This window comes from Cricetulus griseus, chromosome 6 (genome assembly GCF_003668045.3).
Source record: "Cricetulus griseus strain 17A/GY chromosome 6, alternate assembly CriGri-PICRH-1.0, whole genome shotgun sequence".
Classification (NCBI taxonomy): domain Eukaryota; kingdom Metazoa; phylum Chordata; class Mammalia; order Rodentia; family Cricetidae; genus Cricetulus; species Cricetulus griseus.
In genome coordinates this window covers 38,679,776-38,702,119 of record NC_048599.1, presented here as the reverse complement: position 1 = coordinate 38,702,119, position 22,344 = coordinate 38,679,776, and the positions used below count along the sequence as shown (strand labels likewise).

The window sequence follows — 22,344 nt, the reverse complement described above, 5'->3', positions numbered from 1 at the left end:
TCAAAATGAGGGAGTTCGAGAGATGGAGAGTCAAGAGTATTTGTTGCTCCTATAGAGGACCCAGGTTAGGTTCCCAGCACTACATGCAGCTCACAACCACCTAGAACTCTAGTTCCAAGTGTTCTGGCATCTTCTTCTGGCCTCTTCAAACTCTGAATACATGTGGTACACATACATGCAGGCAAAACAGTCATACACATAACATAAAAATAAGGAAAATGTCTTTTATAATGGAATTATTTTATATCTTCTATATACAGAGGGCATTTTGGTTCTTCTCAATATGGCTTGTGATTGAACTCTACAGGACAGACGTAGTTATTAACCATTAATGAGGTTATCTAAATCCTAGCAACTTTGAGAGAATGGTTAGTTTCAATTAACAGTTTTTTCAACCAGTATCATCCTTTTCTTTGGATTCCAACTGAAAAAAGTCACAAATACAGGCTGGCTTACCTAACTTTTTAACTTCTTCAGCAAAGTAGGGATCATTCAAATCAACATCAGAAGGAAGCTCATCTTCACTGGCTTCTTCAGCAAGAGCCTTAAAGATGAATGTAAAGAGAGTTGCAACATTACAAGGACTGCAATAAGTGAATATGAAAAAAATGATAAGTATTTGTCAAGTCAAGAAATTCAATATAAAATTAGTCTAAAATAGGTTAACTTATAAAATAATTCTAAGTCAACCCTTTTGTGTTTCCATCCAACAATTAGGAAATAGTCAATAAAAGGCTGATGAGATGGCTCAATTGACAAAAAGCTTGCTGTGCACACACAATGAGGATCTGAGTTCATGTCCCCAGTTCCCATGTTAAAAAAAAAAAAGTACACCTGTAATCTCAGTGCTGGGCTGGAGGGACAGGCCTGGAATGCTGAAACTGATCTCCAGAGGCAGTCTAGCTAATAGGTAAGATCCATTTTCAGTGAGATCAGATCTCAAACAAACCCAGACAAGCAAAGAAACAACAACCTCCAAAGGTGGAGAGCAATCTACACATGCACCTATACACATATGTGTACACACCCAAGAATATGTTCACATATTATCAGAAAATAATAACAGGAAACTGTGATTTTTGTAAGAAAAGTATATTATCTGATAGTGTGGTCCCTGTCCTCAGAAAGTAAACAGACACATTCACTCTGGAAGAAATCCCAATTGAAGAATTGCCTCCATTAGACTGGCCTGTGGGCATGTCTGTGTGGGCATTTTTTAAACTGCTAGTTGATAAAGTAGGGCCTCATTTACTGTGGGTGGTGCCTTCTTTGGTCCTGGGTTACATAAATATACCTGAGAAAGTCAGAGAAAGCAGTGTTTTTGCTTTAGTTCTTATTCCAACTTCCTATTGTGACCTTCCCTAGAGACAGCCTGGGGGCCTTCATTCAGAGGGACCCTCCTAGTCAAGCCCAGGTGGTGAGACACTGATAAATGGCACAATTCCTTCCAACTCAAGTCCTGGAGTAGCCTGTGCCAGATCCAGCCTCAAGGCCCAGCTAGGCATGTACATCATGTGCTGCGGCTCCACCTGGTGAACCCACCTGACCTCACCATGACTGCACCCTTCCTAATTCCCAGGTTCATGAACAATCGCATCCCCTCTCATGCCTGTCCTCACCTCCAGGCATCACATCAGCCTGCTGCATTCACATCAGATACACAACCAATACAAGAAGACCACATTTCAGGTTTCATTTCACAAAAACTGTGACAAGTCAAGACAGCATGTCCTTCCACCCAAATCCACCAGTGTCCAGTAGAAATGTTCTCCAGTAATACAAAGATGAATTCCAGGACACAGAACAGAACAATCATAAAACTAATCAAAGAGCTCAGAGTTTAAAGATACAACTGAATGGCTCAACTCAAAGAATATAAAACACGTGAGTGGTGCCCAAGAAAATATAAACATAAGGCTGAAATGACATGTCAAAGACAATGTAAGATTTGAGAAAGGAATTCAATATGCATAGAAATACTGAAGAGACCTCAAGTTGAAATGAAGATGGAATTGAAAAACTTAACACAATTAGAAAACTCAGAGGAAAGCCTTATAAATAAAATTGGTCAAATATAAAATATACTATCAGAACCTAAAGACAAACTAGGGGAATAAGAGGAGCAAAGAATATGAAAAAAGGAAAAACACAAAACAAAACATAGGAAAGAAACTGGGAATCCATGAAAAGACCAAATGTCTGAATTACAGGCATATATGATCCCAGGTCAATGGCAAAGACCATATGTTCAGAAGAATGATAGAAGAAAACTTTCAAACTAAGGAAAAATATACTCATATGGTCAGCTAATTGCTATTAATAGCAAACAGACAAGACCACATGCGAAACTCCCTACAACATATCATAGTTAAAACACTATGAGCAAAGAATATTGAAAGCTCCTAGAGGAAAATCCTAAGTCACATAAAAGAAAAAACCATCAGAATAACAGCTAATTTCACAATGGAAACTTTGAAAACCAGAAGAGCAATGCACTCCAAGTTCTACAAAACCACCTAAGTAGACTACTGTACCCAGCAAAGCCATCTTCCATAGTTGAAGGAGAAAGAAAAACTTTGCATAACACAAAAAGGCTAAAAGAGTACATGTCCAGAAAAAAACAATCCTAAAGGGACTAGTGGAAACAATACTTCTTAGTGAAAAGAATAAGCATATCCAACACACCCTAGAAAAGAAGACAAATGAAGCTGTTATTAATGAAATATTAAATACATCTAAGAACATTTATACTGAACCAAACAAAAACAACAACCAACCAACCAAAACAAAAAATCCCCCCAAATCAACGCACACCTTCCAAAAATTTTAAATGTCAATAGCTTCAACTCTCCAATCTAAAGACGCAGGGTGGCTGAATGAATTAAGAAACAAAGTTCATCTTTCTGTTGTCTCTAAGAAGCTCAGTTTTAAAGATAGGATCCAGCTTAAAGTGAAAGAATGGAAAAAAGTATTTCAAGCAAAAGGAACAGGAAGCAAGTAGGTGTTATTGTCCTGACACCTGACAAATAACCTCAAACAGAAACTAATCAAGAGATAAAGGGCAATATCTTAATTAGGGTTTCTATTGTTGTAGAGACCATGGCAACTCTTATAAAGGAAAAGCATTTAACTGGGGTAACATATTTTCAGAGGTTTAGCCTCTTAACATCATATTGCAACATGTAGGCAGACATGGTACTAGAGAAGAAGCTGAGAATCCTTGACCCACAGGCAACAGGAAGTGGTCTGAGACACAGGGAGAATCTTGAGCATAGGAGACATCAAAGCCCGCCTCTGTAGTGACAAACTTCCTCTAAGAAGGCCACACTACTCCAAAAAGCCTCCTAATAGTGCCACTCCCAAAGAGCTTATGGGAGTCAATTACATTCAAACTACCATAGGCACTTCATTTTAATCAAGAGTACAGTTAATCAAGAAGATATTACTATCTTAACATATATGTACTGAAACTGGTATACACAATTTCATGTGTACTACTAGAATTAAAAGCACAGGGGATTTCAAAACCTTACTTCCTCCAAATAGACAGATAATCTGGATAAAAGATAAATGGAGAAACATTAGAAACAAATGATATTATACATCCAATGGACTTATTCTACCCAAACACCAAAGAATACATATTCTACTCAGCAGCCCATGGTAGCTCCTCCATAATAGACTACATCATGGAACACAAAACAATTCTTGACAAATTCAGAAAAATCAAGTAACTCCATGTATCTTACCTGACCATAGATAGTTAAATAAAAGCTAAAATCAATACCAAATAAATCTCTAGTAAGTACACAAACCCATGGAGAATAAATAACTCATTACTGGAATGACTAATGGGTCAGAGAAGAAACCAAGAAAGAAAAATATTCCTGGAACTAAAAAGAAAATAAAAGCACAATGCAACAAAATCTCTGAAGACATTAAAAGCAGTCCTACAAGGGAGATTTATAGCCTTAAGTGCCTACATAACAAAATTATAAAGAGCACAAATAAATGACTTAATGATGCAACTAAAAATTTTGGGGAAAAATGATAACAAATCTAGTAGATGGCAAGACATAATAAAAACCAGAGCAGAAACCAGTGAAATTGAAACAAAGAAAACAATACAAAGAATCAACAAATCTAAGAGCTAGTTCTATGAGGAGATAAACAAGTTGACAGACCCTTGGCCTAACTAACCCAAATTAACAAAATCAGAAATAAACAGGGAAACATTACAACAGACATAAAAGAAATTCAGATAAGGGAGTAATTAAAACACCCATATGCCATTAAGTTGGAAAATCTAAAAGAAATGGACGAATTTCTAGATTCACACTAGCTTTCTAAGTTATAACAATTTAAACAGACTTATAACAAATGAGATCGAAAAGGCAATAATAAGGCTTCTGTTTAAAAAAAAAAAAAAAGCCCAGGTCCAGATGAATTCACAGAAGAATTTTACCACTTTCAAATATTCTTAATATTTGAAATTTCAAATATTCTTAAAACTATAAAGAATAATAGAAACAGGGATATTCCCAAACTCCTACTATGATGCATGCCAGTATCACTCTAATCCCAATGCCAAGTAAAGACACAACAGAAAAAGAAATCCACAGGCCAATATCCCTGATGAACACATTTAAAAAAAATCCTCAAGGGCTGGAGAGATGGCTCAGCTGTTAAAGGCTAGGCTCACAACCAAAAATATAAAAAAATCCTCAAGATAAATCCTTGCAAGATAAAGACAGACATATTATCAAAAAGATTATCCACCATGACCAAGTTGGCATATCCTAGATGCAGGGATGGTGTAACATATACGAGCCAATAAATGTAATAAATAAGTAGACTTAAAAAGAAAAATCACAATTAGTAAATGCAGCAAAAGCCTTTGACAAAAACGCAACATGCTGTCATGATAAAAATCCAAGAGAGTGTAGTACTAGAGGGAATATATCTCAATATAATAAAAGCTATGTGTGACAAATCCACAGACATTCTAAATGTCGAAAAACTTGAGGTAATTGAGAAAAGGAACAAGACAGGGTTGTCCATTATCCCCACCAGTTTCCCCCCAATATTGAGCTTGATGCATTAGCTGATGCAATAAGGCAAGAGAAGGAAATTAATGGGGGTGGTGGTGGCACATGCCTTTAATACCAGCACTTGGGAGGCAGAGGCAGGTGATCTCATGAATTTGAGGACAGCCTGGTCTACAGAATGAGTTCCAAGACAGCCAGTGCAATTCAGAAAACCCTGTCTCAAAAAACAACAAAACAACCCCACCCCCAAAGTAAAAGTGTAGGGGAAAGTCTCAGAGTAAATACTTTATTGAAACTCACTTAGAAAATCTTCCCAGAAACTGCTAGCTTTATTACTTGTGGAATTATTCTATTACTGGCATCTAATTGCCTATTTAAGTTTTGAAGAAAGCTGTAGTAAAAAAAGGTATCCTATCAAGGGGGTAGAGCTTTTACTCTATTTTGCCACTTTATTACAATTAAGGTCTAAAAATTATTTCCTTATAGATGGATGTAGTGGCTCACATCTACAGTCCCATCACTAGGGAGGAGTGTGAACCATACAGTGAGATTCTGCCACAGAGACAAACATTTCAAAATAATGAGTAGGGTGTGATGCACACAACTGGCACTCAATAAACACCTGGTCTATTAGAATGGATACCTTCTGTTTCTTTTTCAGTCTTTTCTTTTCTTTCTTCTTCTCTAAAAATTGTTCCCAAGGGGTCAGCTTATCCTTTCCTTCCAACTTATTTTTGACCATTTCTTCTGCACTCTCCTTAAGGCCTAGAAAAGGAAAAATAGTTCAGCTTAAAATGGTGTTATCGTTGATCAGGCAAAAGCTTACAAAAGCAAGAGAACAAATATAATTTACCTAAGTGGGTATATCCAACAATGAATACCTGCACTATCAAGACCACATATGAGAGGTAATCAATTTTTATAAATCCTATTTTGAGAGGAGGGGGAGGCAAGGAGAGGGAGGGTGAGAGAAAGAGGGAGAGAGGGACGCAGGGTGGGGGGGAGAACACGAGAGAAAATAGTACATCTAGCCAAAGGAAATCAAAACAAATCAACAAATTCAGTAACTTGATATATTGATTATATTGTCATTAATGAAAAACCTATTATTAGTCAGACACTGTGGTTTACCTATAACCCCAGTACTTCAAGGTTGAGTTTAAGTTCAAATGGGCTATACAACAGAAATACTGTCTCAAAACAAAACAAAAAATTAAAAAATAAAGGAAAAAGAAATCCAAATATTTACTTAGGTCTAACCTTTCTCTCTCTATGCTTGTTTTGAACCTCCAAGAACAATTCCTGCCTCTCTGCCTTTTGGTTCGTACAGAGTGAAGAAAAATTCTGGAACAAAAAGTCAAGATACAACTAACAACTAATTAGCAAAATCTCTAGCTTTTCCTGTTACTCAGTCTATGTTCCCTGGGCACTGCAAGTGACTAACAAAAACTGAAGAACAAGTCCTTGAGTCACTGCTCAAACATTCTCCAAGGCAATGGAGTTAAGATCCAAAGGGCCACTAGCTTCATTGTATATGGTTTGGTTTTCTTTCAATGCTGTCACTTGTTTTCATGGTTCATCTCTAAAGCTTTTGCTCCTATATTCTGTTCTTGATTCATTTCTTTTAGCCATTAAACTAGCATTTTAAAGTTTATTTAGAAATAAGACAGAATCATTTCCAGGACTGTTTTAGCATTTATAGCATTTTGATTGTGTTTGGGAAGATGAATTAGATCAGTCATCTCTTTTCTCAAATACCATTTTGACCATTCCATTCACTGTTACATTATACAGAGACAGGGTTGTCCTACAAAGAACTCTCAGACTGGGCTGGTCCCTTAGTTACTATGTAGGTCAAATAGGCCTTGAACTTCTGGTGATCCTCCTGTCCCTGCCTCCTGACAGACTGGATTACAAGTGTATGGCATCATCCCAAGCCATTTGCTATTTTTAAAAGATGGATTTTGTGTCATATAAATATTTAAAACTCCATATCCAACTATGTCCTCCAAAATTTCTAACAAAAATAGATGAATAAATAAATACCATCATCTTCAAAGAAGACAGAAAAGTAGTTATATATTCTTCACTCTGGTAGTAGTGATGACCTCGGCTAGCTTAGGCTTTAACCCTACCTACTCACTCAACTTCACCTTTGGTCTCAGGATGCAAAATAAATCTGGTAGAGAGTAGATGTTTACAAATCCTCCCTCCCACATGCACTTCCCCCACTTTGAACTTCAAACTACCCGGTGAACGTCTAAATATATAGAACTTCGAACAACAGTGCTGTTAGGCTGTGAGTTCTAAAGACCAGGTTGAAACAGGTGAGTTCTGAGGTTCATGTCCTTTTAGATAAAGACTTAATTTCCAAATTTCTAGGACTTAGAAAAGTATTAAATTAAATATGTGTACTTTGAAGTTTCTTTTTATGAAATACTGAAGGTAGGAGCTCTGATTTGTTAGATGCCAAAACAGAAATACAGTCTTCAATTAAAAACTGTATCTTGGATTGGAGAGACAGCTCAGAAGTTAAGAACACTGCTCTTTCAGAGGACCCAGATTTGATTCCCAGCACCACATGGTAGCTTAAAACTATCGGTAACTCCAGTTCTAAGGATCCAGTTTCCTCTTCTGTCCTCTGCAGGCACCAAGCATACCCTGAGCACACAATATACAAGCAGATAAAACACTCATACACATGAAATAAATCATTAAAACCCATTCTTTATGAGAAAAACATTTCACATTAGTACATAGATTTTAGGAGATATGTAAATGATAAAAAGTCATATACAGACCTTCAAATGAACCAGTAATGTACTCAGGGAATGTAAGATGAGAGCTTCATATAGGAGAAGGCAATAAATTCTGATAAAACAAGTTATTTCATATAACAGGAGAGAGTGACATATATAATGCATGCAGATCTGCATACAGTCTAATCTCAAATTTCAAAGACATATTATTAGGTGATAGTTAAATCTTTAAAACCTGTTGTTTTCATTCTTTTGAGATAAGGTTTAGCCTGGAACTCATGATGTGAATTCACAAAGATCCACCTGCCTCTGCCTCCCAATAGCTGGCAATAAAGGCATGTGCCATCATGCCTGGCTAGAGGTAGTTTCTGAAAATAGGTTATATGGTTATTTAATTTTATTTGGTACTCAATTATATAGTTCTACTTTCTAAGTTCCATCTGCATGTCAATTCTGTACTCTAAAAACAGTGTAGAGTCACTTTTTTTCACATTCCATAATATTTAGCATAGTCCGAAACACATAGTAAGTACTTAATAAACACGCCTGTCTCATCTATTTGAAGGAATAGATCTTATTTCCTGCCAAGTGTTTGATCTTTGATGTTTAGAACATATTATTTCCAACAGAAAATGAATCAAAACTTTAAGACCTAAATGGCTTAAAATGAATCAAAACTTGAAGGTATGAACGGCTTCTGTCTGTAACTGGTTCATGTGGACCACTAGTTCTAGAATAATAATGCAATATTTATCCTTAGGAAATAATATTTCTCAGGAACTTAGTTTGTTTCTAGCAATAAAGAAAAATTATCTTAAGTTCAAGTCAATCTGTAGTTTTCTTTGCCTGGGCTCTCACTTAATATACCAAAATAGAAGAATGACAAACACATTGCAATGAATTAACACACTACCACAATAACTTAAAAATGCTTTGTTCTCATTGTCATCATGAGGTCATTTAACTCTCTTGCCACAGATCACAGTTGTTTATGTTCTGAGTTCTTAAAAATATGCCCATCCCAGAAGTCACTTGGCAAATGCACAAGAACATTCTTCCGAGTCAGTTTAGCCTCATTTAAGACAAGCCACAATGTGACTGAAAAACAATTTCATTATAACTGCTTTTACTTTTGTATATATTGGTTTAAAAAATACTTTAAGCATATATCCATTGACTAATAAATTAAAGATATCAATAACCCCACAAATAGAGGGTAAAGCTTCTTCTAAAGTGAGCCATGATTGCAGATGATTCAATATGACAATAATAATTTAATAAGCACAATCTATTCAGAATGACTTTGGCAGTTTCTGTGCATATAAAAAGACTCATAAATATTCTTATAAAATCTACAGGAAGGATATACATTCCTTCTGACCTTATCCACACGAAATATTTCAAAAGTCTTCAAAGGATAGGGTATGAATGATTTAAATCAATTCAAGTAGGTACTATTACAGGCTTTGTTTATAAAAATAAAATGCATGCTTTAAGAGTTCTCATATAGGTCGAAATTGGGACTGTTTACTTAAATAAGCTCTTAGAACTCAACTGGGATTATTTATGAACACATATCAATCTCTTAAAATTTTTGTGTGTGTTATAAATTAGACTACGTAGCACTCAATTCCAAACACTTTAAAAATGTTACTAACCACAATCACTAACACCAAAACTCCAAATGTGGAATTCATTCTGGGTACTAGGTTTTATAGAGGAAAACCACCAGTCATGTCTTATGCAGCACTGCCATCAAGGCACCTCTTCAAAATAACATTATTACTCCCAAAGGTGTGAGGACAAGGAAGGGATACAATTACTCACATAACAAGGGTCAAAGTGAACACTTAGTCCAGATTAGTAGCTAGTGAGAGTACTACAGCACACATCTTATAAAGTTCTATAGAAAAAGAAAGCAAGTGAAAAGAAAAGTGACTCAAATCTGTTCCACCCCACTGACTGGGAGCAACAACACATGGAATTGGAAAGTAAAATAAAAACTAGTTTCTGTAACAACAGCATATAGCTAAAGTTGTCAGTCAGTCAATAAATGTTCACTGGTTACACTCAATATTAATTAGAATCCTGTTACATTTACCGTGTGAAAACAACAGAATTAAAAATGGGGATAATAATAAGTCTAAGAAAGATGCTCAGACTGGTAATTTCTATTCACATAACTGATTGCGTATCTCCCAAAATATTTAATAAATATCCATAGAAGATGTGTCCAAAGTACCCACTGAATAGATGTTACCTTTTGCAGTTACTGCCTACAGTTATTTTACTGGTAGAAAATGCTTTACATTTGTCTAGAACTTGAGTTATCTTTCTTTAACCTCTTCTAAATCCCCTTTCAGTCTCCCTTAAAACAATAATGGTTTCCACTTCCAAGGATATAAACTTTACCACACATCAAACTGTTCCCAACCCTGCTTCTTAGAGTTCAACGTTCTTAAAACACTGACTTCAAATACAAGACATGTGGGCCTCATTAGAGAACTATTGTTTCCTGTATTTCTCTCAAGTTTATTTGTATGTTTTCCTTGCCTTTTAAGCAGTTTGTAATCATAGTAACATACTACCAAGATGTCCTCATATTAACAGACTAACTTCTGGCCAAGTCTGGGAAAGCCATTCTGCTAACTTATTTATGGAAAAGAATGAGAAATTACTTGTTCTGTTGTTACTTTTATACACTTATAGGAAAGGTAGAAAATGTATGAAATCTTTTACATGAATGGCTAAGATACAAAGAAAAAGAATTCCTGAGTCAAGTCTCAACAAGTAAGTTCAAATAGAACTATTAAACTAGTTCAGAAGCAGGGAGTTTTCCTTGGGGATACATACTAAGCTAATATGGTCTAGTATGGACTTGGGGTTGTTGTGGGCTTCGAGCCAAGGAGGCAGGGGATAAAGTTTGGAGTCTGATCATGGTGGGAGGTCCCAGGATCCTTAAATGTGCCCCCAGTAGATGCTGACCTTCCCCCTACAGTTTTGGGGAGTACATGGAGATCAGGGGGAGAAAAATACAGTTCCCTTCAGAGATTTTGTAACCACAATCCCACAAACCCGTGGACTTGTGGATGAAATTCACACTACTTGTGTGGTCCCAAATACAGCAACTCAAAAATTCGATAGGTCTTGGATTAGAAATGGCCCCAGTTACCTGACAACTACTCTCTAAAAGAAGGCCTTTTGATACAGAGTTCCTGTAAGAAGAGAAAGATCCAAGACAAGAAGATTCTAATTAAAATCCCTGACAAGCTAAAGTATAGAAACAAAACCAGTAAGACAGAAGCACAGGTTATCGATTTGAAAATTAAGATACAAAATATAAAATCAGCACCTAAAAAAGCAAAAGAGGAAATTAAAATAAGATTATCAAAAGGATGAGACAAGTTTGAAGGAAAAAAGAAGAAAGCAACTCCCAGAGATAAAACATCAAGTCAGTGTCCAAGTTAAAACATATATACTACAGAGAAAGAATTAATGAAATAAAAGCACAACTGAAGAAATTACCCAGCAAATTGTGTAGACCCAAAGGCACGGAAGTCAAGAGTTATCAGACACAAAGTAAGAAATTAACACATACATCAAACACGATTTCTAGAAAAGAAATCAGAGAAGATAAAACTTAGGACTTTAAGAGGAAAATGGTAGAGGAATTTTCAGGTGATCAAAGATACTATTTAGGACTATGGTATTCAATTAATTCCAAGCAAGAATTAAAAATCATAACCACCTATAGCATACTAAAGTCTAATATGGCAAAGACAGTGTACACACTTTAAAAGCTAGGAACCCAATACGGCACTTTCTGAACTGGCTTCCCTATTTACACGGACAGTACATTTTCTTCTTTCGGGAAAGGGGTTAAGATGGGGACTGGCCTAGGATAGCCACAAACCAGGCACTCTCCCTACTCTAACTGTAACACTTGCAGCGTCACCAGCACAGCTAGGTCTGAGAACAGATCCTAACTAACCATTTTGGTTACCACAAAAGCATCAATATACATAAAATAAAAAATAAATAAAAATCTTAAAAAAAAATTCCCCCCAAAACAAAAATCATACCTGGCACTAGAAACCTAACCAACTATACAAGACTAGTGAATTCATGTATCTTAGAGGAAAACCTACAACCACCATTTTACTAAGCCAGCAGAGTCCCTAACTATATTCTGAATATTTTTCATTACACCCACAAATAAGTATAGTCCTCACCTCAAGGAATCTTCTTGTTGCAACACATGGAGGCCATTACAGAAAACCACAACCAATCAAAATGCAGTTGCAGAGCCTGGTCCCAAATACAACTAGTCCCTAACCACAATACAACTCCTGCACCTAAGGCTCAGGGGTCATTGTGGAAGAGAGGGCAGGAAGGCTGTAAGAGCCAGAGGAACTGGGATTTACTGTGACACTTTGTCTCCTATGACTGTCAGAAATTACATCCAGCAAGTCTCACCAACATAACTGCCTAAACAAAGATGACACCAAAGCTCATGAAGCCTCAAACCCACAAAGAAATTACTAAGCAACTAAAGAATGATTAAGAGCAGCAAAAATAGTCTTCTCCAAGGAAAAGCATACAGATTGGTTACACAAAACTAAATGGTCAGCCCTCAAAACACCCGTATACAAGTAACATTATACAGAACGAACAGGTTGTATTTCTGTATTTAAGAGTTATATATACACACACATTTATGTAACAACAATTAATGTAAAAATAGGAAATGAATTTTAAAGAGAGCAAGGCAGCGAATATGGAAGGGTTTGAAAGGAGGAAAGGGAAGAGGAAAGTTATGTAATTGTATTATAATCTCAAAAAATAAAAACTAAAAATCTTAAAAAACCCAATTCTAGAAAAATATAAAAGAAATAAAAACCAAATGTAATAATAATCAGCATAAAAGTATCCCCAGTTTTCACCTTAATATTATTAAGGAAGAAAATAGTCTTTCAATAATCCAGGAAACTAAAATATTGACGAGCAACTCTATAAAGAAAATGTGCTAGAAACATTTTCAGATAACTCAAGCTGTTTCTCATTTTAAAATTATTTATTTTTTATTAAACTTACTAATGAAATGTATTAAATTATTTATCTTTATGGACTTGTGTATGCTTGCATGCTTGAATCACATTTAGGCAGAAGCCCTGGAGGCCAGAAGAGGGTGTCAGAGCCACAGGAACAGGAGTTACAGACAATTGTGAGCCATCACACGGGTTTTGAAAACTAAACCCAGGTCCTCTGCAAGAACAGTAAGATCTCTTAACTTCTGAACTATCTCTTTCTAGCTCTTGCCTCTCTTTTTTATTATATAGTCCACAAATGATTCAAATGATTTCCACAGTATGAATTTTAGCTTATTACCTTATAAAGCTTTCTTAGTCAATCGGTTAACTAGATGATTTAAGGATGATTAAGCTTTAAAATTGTAAATCTTTTTAGCTCACTTTTAAGCTTTCTATTTGATGCAATTCCTCTCCCCTGACCCCCTCCCCCCATTTTTTTGGGGTCCAAGGCTAGCTGTTTTGGGTATGGCATTTGGAGAGATCTTTTGGATTTGTGGTTCTAGGATCAAACTTGGGAAATCATTCAAGCTAGACAAGTACTCAGCCACTGAGTTACATCCCATCCCTTATTCCCCCCACAAATCTACCGTGCCACTAGGAACTTACCCAGGGTCTGGCTAGACACATACTCTAATATTGAGTTATATCCCTGGCCTTCAACTCAATATGAGCAAAAAACATTTTGGGAATATATTTCAAATAATAAGTATATTGGCAGTAAACAGAAATAAAGAAATAGCCAAAAATAAATACTGAACAGGTTTTAAGATGTCTTAAAATGAAATGTTAGGATCAGGGCTACCTAACAAAATGAATGCATAACTGATTCAAAACTTGTTTCTGAATAAAGAATGAATAATTCAATAGCCATATATGCTTGTCCCTAATGTCTGTGTAAGCTTTACCTTGGAAGACAGCAAGAGAACAGAGATCAAAGAAAAAAGGAAAAGTACAAGGCTAAAGAGCAGACACTAGAATAAAATGGAAACACTGCTTTGAAAAGTGGAGGGAAGACAGAGTGGAGAAAATGAGATATACCCCTGCTCTGTGGCCCAAGGCAGAAGAAAAGGGAACTCTTTTTCTGGGTGAGACAGAGGGGCTCTTGCTGATGCTTCTCTGGATTCCATTCTTCCTTGTCAAGAGTAAGGATCCCAATCCCAAGTGTTTCTAATAAGAATGGCCTATGACTTTCACAGCTTTACCAACAGAGTAGTCTTCAGAAACAATCTCCTATATCCTACATTAACGTTGAAATCTCTCACAAATCAACTCCAGTTTCCCAATTATCAACCAAAACAGTAATGAACACTAAATTTGCAGTCTTCCTCAGAGACTGGCTTTTACTAGTTAGTAGTCACACTCAACCATTAACAAAAACCCCTTTGTCTCCAATGGCACTAATTTGAGTCTCTATGACATATGATGGCCTTTAAGGATTCCTTTAAGAAATGAACTGGTGAACTTTTCTCCCCCAAAGTGTAGCCCTCTTGCTACTTGCTGCCAATTCTAGTACATGAGATGATCTGTTCCTCAATTCTCTGAACTTTATTTTTTAAATCCATCTCCCTTTCCTCCTCCTCTCTCTCCTGCTCCCCTGCTCTCTCTGTTTGGGACAGGCTCTTGTTCTGAATGTTTTCAACTCTGAATGTGCATGGGTAACAACCCATACCACCTACTATCGCCTTCTTATTCCAAGCACCATGTATATTAATACCATTATTAATATATGAAAAGCTATACAAGAGATACACTTAATTCATCTGTTTATTACAAATTGTCTAATGAGGTATAGTCACTAATTAGATCATTAGACAATGCTAATTACATGCATCATCTTATCTACTAATCTTATAGAGTAAGATAGGAACATTAGGAACAGTATCTAGTAGAAGATACTACTAACACAAAATAAGGAATTATAGCTTTTTCAAGAATCTTCTAATTAATGTTTTTACATAACCTAGTTAATAAGGTTGATTTACTACATTTCCATAAGAACTAAGTATCAATACAAAGATAGTTCATCTTAGCTAAGTCCATGGACAATGGGTTTCTAATGGGGGAAGTCCTTTTGTGCATGTTTGTCTTATTGGTTAATAAATAAAGCACTGTTGGTCAATAGGGAAGCAAGATAGGTGGGGCTAGGAGGAGGATTCTGGGAAATGTAGTAAAGGGTAGAGTCGCCTTGTGATCCCAGGAAGAGAGGACACATGCCACTGGCATCCTCTATAAGTCTTTATAAAATATGTAGATTAGTAGTTATGGTTGATAATTAAGACTGAGCTAGCAAATAAGAAATCCTAGTCATTGGCCAGCAGCATTGCAACTAATATAAGACTCTGTATGTTATTTGGAGGCCCTAACATGGGTGCAGAACTCAGGAGGCTGCTGGAAACAGGTTACAGGTTTCCATCTGACTGGAGCCTGTTATCTATTTCCCTCCAGACTTTAAACTTTAGGGATCAAACACCACATGCTATTATACTCAATGTAAAAAGACAGAAGTTTAAATACCATAAAGTTTCCTTTAAATAACAAGGCACAGGATACTCAAACAAGTATTAGTAAGATGACTTATTTTTCTAAACAGCTTAGTACTTGAGACCCAAGCCCCAGAAGAACCAATGGATGTGGTTTACTCAGGTATAATATCATAGAAGACCACAGAAGAAAGTTCATACTAATTGTTACTGAAAACATACACTGGTTAAGATAATCCACACAACATGAGATGTGCCTTCGCAAATCCCCAAAAACTAAGTATTATTAATCCCATCCTTCAAATGTGCAAGCAAATGTTCAGAAAGAGTAGTTCAATTATCTTATACACTACATACAACAAGTATAAAGACCTCTTTCACTATTATACTCAGATACACACATACACATGCATGTAACAAAAGTTCACAGTAAAAATACCCTATCAGGGGGTGGGGGAGGAGAGTTGGGGGTGAGGGGAGGGAGAGGGAGAGGGAGAAGGGACTTCCATGTGAAACAAGCTTGTTCCCTAACTTGAACTAAAAAAAAAAAAAAAAAAAAAAAAAAAAAGTTAAAAAACAAAACAAAACAAAACAAAACAAAACAAAAAAACCCTATCAGGAGCTTACAAGATGGCTCAGTGGATACAGGTACTTGTCACCAGACATGACAACTGGAGTTTGATCCTGAGAAGCTACATGATGGAAAGGAGAAAAATGATGCCTGCAAGTTGTTATGTGACTTCCACACACCACCCACCCACACACACCCACACTTTAATAATTTATATTATATATAGAGAGCTTATAAAACATTTTAAATTGAGGTTTTCAGTAAGAAATTTCAATCCATTCAATAATGTGAAAAGTACATGCCTAATAGTGATAATTCCATGACACTGGCACTCTTACCGACTATTGAAGGCACTATAAACTGATGTAACATTTCAGGAAAGAAATCTAATGGCAACCTCAAGACATAGAAGCTGCCCATGCCCCCTTCCTAGTATTTATATTTGGGGAACCTATTCAATAAAAAATAGCTCGAGTTATGGAAAAAGCTATAGATTATTTAGAACATCTTAGACACCTGACACCTGAGCTTTTTAAATTTGAGTTTTTGACAGTTTTGATAGCTTGTGAGAGAACAACAGGCTGATCCAGAGTACATGTGACAGTTGCTGTATGAAGAGGAAGTCACATAACTGACTGCTGTAGTTAGCCTAAATGCCAGTATCTGCTTTTCACTGTAGGTAAATGATCTTCACTGGTCTTCTAAAAGGGTGGGGATTGTTGTTAAAAATAAGTTTTTTAAATCAAAAGGCCCAAAATGAGCAAGCCAAAGTGAAGAGCACTTTGAAAGGACTGAAATGTCCTGTTTCTTTTCAATGCTGTAAACCTACTGTAGTGAAAGATCAGAAATATGGCTAAGCATGACAACAGAGAAATGGCAAGAGGAACCAGAACTCACCTAAGCCATAACTGAATCAGGGTAGTAGAATTATGGGTAATAGTTTTTCATTTTATATTTTTAAAAAAATTTAATATTAACATTCAATCCACAAATGAAAAAGTCAAGATAAAAACACACTACTTAAAGGTATAGCTCTTAATTTACCTCATTAACTCAGCAATATTCAGGATATTCCAAGAAAACCATTGATCAAAATTCCTCACTAAAATGGGGGCAAAATTTGTATTCATGGATTCTATATCCACCAGCTTCAGTAAAAACCATAAAAAAATTCCAAAATCCTGAAACTGCACCTGCTCTGAACATACTGTTTATTGTCATTATTCAAAAAATAATTACACTATGACATCTATGTGATGGCATTTACTTAGTACATTTAGAGATGATTTTCAGTATAAAAGATGATGTGTATAAGTTATCTGCAATGACAGGCCATGTTTGGTACCTGTAGGAGATCCTGGAATAAATTCACCAGGAACAGAAAGTGATGATTATATGTAAAAAGCAGTAATCTATAAACATTACTGCTTGCAAAACTACATGCAGATTCCTAACTAGTGGGATGTGTGTGTGTGTGTATAAATGTGTATTGTATAGGGCAATTACTGTTTATACTAGCTTTTATCTATCTTTAGGTTTGTCATTTTAAAATTTGCATTGTACTACTCTACTAGGGCACATTTCTTTAACTACAGCAAAACTGAAATGGAACACTTAATAACATATATTTTGTATTAGAGAAACCTCATGAATTAGGAAACACTAGGGGCCAGTCAACGGTGGTGTACTCTTTTAATCCCAGCACTGAGGAAGCAGAGGCAGCTATAGCTTTATGAGTTCAGGCCAGCCAGGTCTACAAAGCAAATTCTAGTACAGCATTCCCATGTACAACAGGACTGACACACACGAGTTCACAGAGACTATGACGGCATGTACAAGACCTGCACAGCTACACATCAGACAAAATCCCATTACTGAGAAGGGGAAGTAGACACAGTCCTATCCCTAACCAAGAAGATACTTGCAATTGACATCTACTAGGAAAGGGAAAATCAGTTTTCTATAATGGAATGATACTGGGTATATCAACCATTTGGTAGTGCAGGCCCCATGCTCAGAAGTAGTTGCCAATACAAAACTGATGCCATGGGTTTTGTGTGTGTGTGTGTGTGTGTGTGTGTGTGTGTGTGTGTGTGTGTGTGTGTGTGTGTGTGCGCATGCACGCGCGTGCGCCTGTGTGCGCACATTTTGTTTTATTTTTTTGTGTTATACATTTTCTCTTTAGTTTTGACTTTCATCTTTTTAAAAATAATGGTTTTTCCTTTTTCTGTGAGAGAACATCAAGTTGAGTGGGTAGGGAGGTGGGAAAGACTTGGAGTAGGGAGAGGAAAAAGAATACAACCAAAATATATGAGAAAATTTAAAATAAAAATAGAAAAAGAGAATAAAATATTAATTCTGAGTTTAATTAAATACTATTTCCTTACCAAAATATTTCTGGGAAATAGAATTTTAAAAGAGTATGTTGCTCCTTCAAATTAAAATCAATCAAAAGAGATGAAGAAAGGCATTTCATACTAATCACAGGAAAAGTCCATCAAGATGAAGTCTCAATCCTGAACATCTGTGCCCCAAATACGAAGGCACCCACACTTGTAAAAGAAATATTACTAAAGCTCAAACCACACGTAAAAACACAGACACTTATAGTAGGAGACTTCAACACCCCGCTTTCACCACTAGATAGGACCACCACACAGAAACTTAACAAAGAAACAAAGGATCTAACAGAAATTATGACCCAACTGGGTTTAACAGATATCTATAGAACATTTCATCCAAACACAAAAGAATATACCTTCTTCTCAGTGCCACTTGGAACCTTCTCTAAAATTGACCACATGGTTGGCAATAAAGCAAACCTCCACAGATACAAAGGAATTGAAATAACCCCCTGTGTCTTATCAGATCACCATGCTTTCAAGTTAGAATTCAACAGCAATACAAATTGCAGAAAAGCTACAAACTTGTGTAAATTGAATAACACCCAATTGCACCATTCCTGGGTTGAGGAATAAATAAAAAAAGAAATTAAAGACTTCCTAGAATTTAGTGAGACTGTAGACACAACATACCTAAACTTATGGGACACGCTGAAAGCAGTGCTAAGAGGAAAGTTCATAGCACTAAGTGCCCACATGAAGAAACCGAAGAAAAGTCACACTACAGAATTGACAGAACTACTGAAAGCTTTAGAGCAAAAAGAAGCAAACTCACTACCGAGGAGTAGACACCAGGAAATAATCAAACTGAGGGCTGAAATCAATAAAGTAGAAACTAAGAAAACATTACAATGAAACTAAGAAAACATTATCAATGAAACAAAGAGTTGGTTCTTTGAGAAGATCAACAAGATAGACAAACCTCTATCCAAACTAACCAAAGGTCATACACTGAAAACCTGTACTCCACAAAATTTGAAAATCTAAAGGAAATAGACAATTTTCTGGATAGATATCACTTACCAAAATTAAACCAAAAACAGATAAGCAGTTTAAATCGACCTATACCCCTAATGAAATAGAAGCAGTCATCAAAAGCCTCCCAACCAAAAAAAGCCCAGGGCCAGATGGCTTCACTTCAGAATTCTACCAGAAATTCAAACAAGAGCTAATACCAGTACTCCTCAAATTGTTCCACACAATAGAAGCAGAAGGGCCATTGACATACTCTTTTTATGAGGCCATAATCACTTTGATACCCAAGACACACAAAGATACAACTAAAAAAGAGAACTACAGACCAATATCCCTCATGAACATCAATGCAAAAATACTCAAAAAAATATTGGTGAATCGAATCCAAGAACACATCAGAAAAATCATCCACTATGATTAAGTAGGCTTCATCCCAGGTATGCAAGGATGGTTCAACATATGAAAATCCAACAATGTAATCCACAATATAAACAAACTGAAAAAGACAAACCACATGATCACCTCACTAGATGCTGAAAAAAACTTTGACAAAATCCAACACCCCTTCATGATAAGGATCTTGGAGAGAACAGGAATAACAGGAACATATTTAAACATGATAAAAGCAATATACACCAAACCAACAGCCAACATTAAACTAAATGGAGAGAAACTCAAAGCGATTTCTCTAAAATCGGGAACAAGACAAGGCTGTAGAGTCTCTCCATATCTCTTCAATATTGTCCTTGAAGTTGTAGCTAGAGCAATAAGACAAGAAAAGGAGATCAAAGGGATACAAATTGGAAAGGAAGAAGTCAAATTGCAGATAATATGATAGTCTACATAAGAAACCCGAAAAACTCTACCAGGGAACTCCTACAGCTGATAAACATCTTCAGCAAAGTAGCAGGATACAAAATTAACTCAAAAAATTAAGTAGCCCTACTCTATGGAGATGATAAATGCAATGAGAAAGAAATCAGAGAAACATCACCCTTCACAATATCCACAAGCAACATAAAATATCTTGGGGTAACACTAACCAAAAAAGTAAAAGACCTATACAGTAAGAACTTTGAGTCTTTAAAGAAAGAAATTAAAGAAGATACCAAGAAATGCAAAGAATTCCCATGCTCTTGGATAGGTAGAATCAACATAGTAAAAATGGCAATCTTGCCAAAAGTAATCTACTGATTCAACGCAATCCCCATCAAAATCCCAACACAGTTCTTTACAGACCTTGAAAGAACAATACTCAACTTTCTATAGAAAAACAAAAAACCCAGGATAGCCAAAACAACTCTGTACAATAAAGGATCTTCTGGAGGCATCACCAACCCTGACTTCAAGCTCTATTATAGAGTCATAGTTCTGAAAACAGCTTGGTTTGGCCAAAAAATAGACAGACCAATGGAATTGAATTGAAAACCCTGATATTAACCCACACACCTATAAACACATTATTTTTGACAAAGATGATAAATCTATACAATGGAAGAAAGATAGCATCTTCAACAAATGGTGCTGGCACAACTGGATTCAGACATGTAGAAGATTGCAGATAGATCCATATCTGTCACCATGCACAAAACTTAAGTACAAATGAATCAAAGATGTCAACATAAATCCAGCCACACTGAATCTTCTAGAAGAGAAAGTGGGAGATACCCTTGAACAAATTGGCACAGGAGACAGCTTCTTGAACACTACACCAGTAACACAGACATTGAGAGCTGCAATCAATAAATGGGACCTCCTGAAACTGAGAAGCTTCTGAAAGGCAAAGGACATAGTCAGTAAGACAAAACAACAGCCCACAGAATGGAAAAAGATCTTCACCAACTCCACATCTGACAGAGGGCTGATTTCTAAAATATACAATGAACTCAAGAAGTAAGCCACCAAAACACCAACAATGAAATGAAAAAGTGGGGTACAGAACTAAATAGAGAATTCTCAACAGAGGAATCTGAAATGGCTGAAAGACACTTAAGAAAATGCTCAAAATCCTTGGCCATCAGAGAAATGCAACTCAAAACGTCTCTGAGAAACCATCTTACACCAGCCAGAATGGCTAAAATCAAAAACACCAAAGACAATCGATGAAAGAGAGGATGTGGAGAAAAAGGGACACTCCTCCATTGCTGGTGGGAGTGCAAACTTGTAAGACCACTTTGGAAATCAGTATGGCGCTTGCTCAGAAAAATGGGAATAAGTCTACCTCAAGATCCAGCAATTCCTCTCTTGGGCATATACCCAAATAATGCACGTCCACACAACAAGGACATATGTTCAACCATGTTCACAGCTGCATTGTTTGTAATAGCCAGAACCTGGAAGCAACCTAGATGCCCCTCAAATGAGGAATGGATAGAGAAAATGTGGTACATTTATACAATGGAGTACTACTCGGCAGAAAAAAGCAATGGAATCTTGAAATTCGCAGGCAAATGCGTAGAACTAGAAGAAACCAGCCTGAGTGAGGTAATCTAGTCACAAAAAGACAAACATGGTATGTACTCACTCATATATGAATTTTAGACATAGAGCAAAGGATTACCAGCCTACAATCTCTTCACCAAAGAAACTAGGAAACAAGAAGGACTCTAAGGGAAAAATGCATGGACCCCATGAATGGGAAGGGGCAGGAACTCCTGAGCTAATTGGGAGCATGAGGGTAGGGAAGAGGGAGCTGGCAGAATGAGATGAGGATAAAAGGAGAGGAGGAGATGGAGGAGCAGAAAGGTTGAGTTGGGAGAAGAATAGAGGAGAGCAACATAAGAGATACCATATCAGAGGGAGCCTTTATAGGTTTGAGGAGAGATCTGGCCTCATCCAGTGGCTGATGGAAGCAGAGGCAGACACCCACAGATATACACTGAACTGAACTCTGCAACTTAGATGCAGAAAGGGTGGAATGAAGATCAAAAGGGTCGGTACCAAGCTGGTGAAACCCACAGAAACAGCTAGCCTGAACAAGGGGGAGCACACAGACCACAGACTGCTGTCTTGGAGGCCA

General features: G+C 36.5%; 1 protein-coding gene across 2 annotated transcripts in view; it reads right to left on the bottom strand.

Annotated features, from left to right (window-relative positions):
• Esf1 (ESF1 nucleolar pre-rRNA processing protein homolog) overlaps nucleotides 1-22,344 on the bottom strand; it is a 56,430-nt gene that overhangs the window by 14,415 nt on the left and 19,671 nt on the right. For both annotated transcript variants that reach the window (XM_027421657.2, XM_027421658.2), the window contains exons 10-11: nucleotides 5,692-5,813; nucleotides 457-544 (exon numbers count right to left, since the gene is read on the bottom strand). In XM_027421657.2, coding sequence (XP_027277458.1) covers nucleotides 457-544; nucleotides 5,692-5,813 — 210 coding nt within the window. The remainder of the gene's footprint in view (nucleotides 1-456; nucleotides 545-5,691; nucleotides 5,814-22,344) is intronic.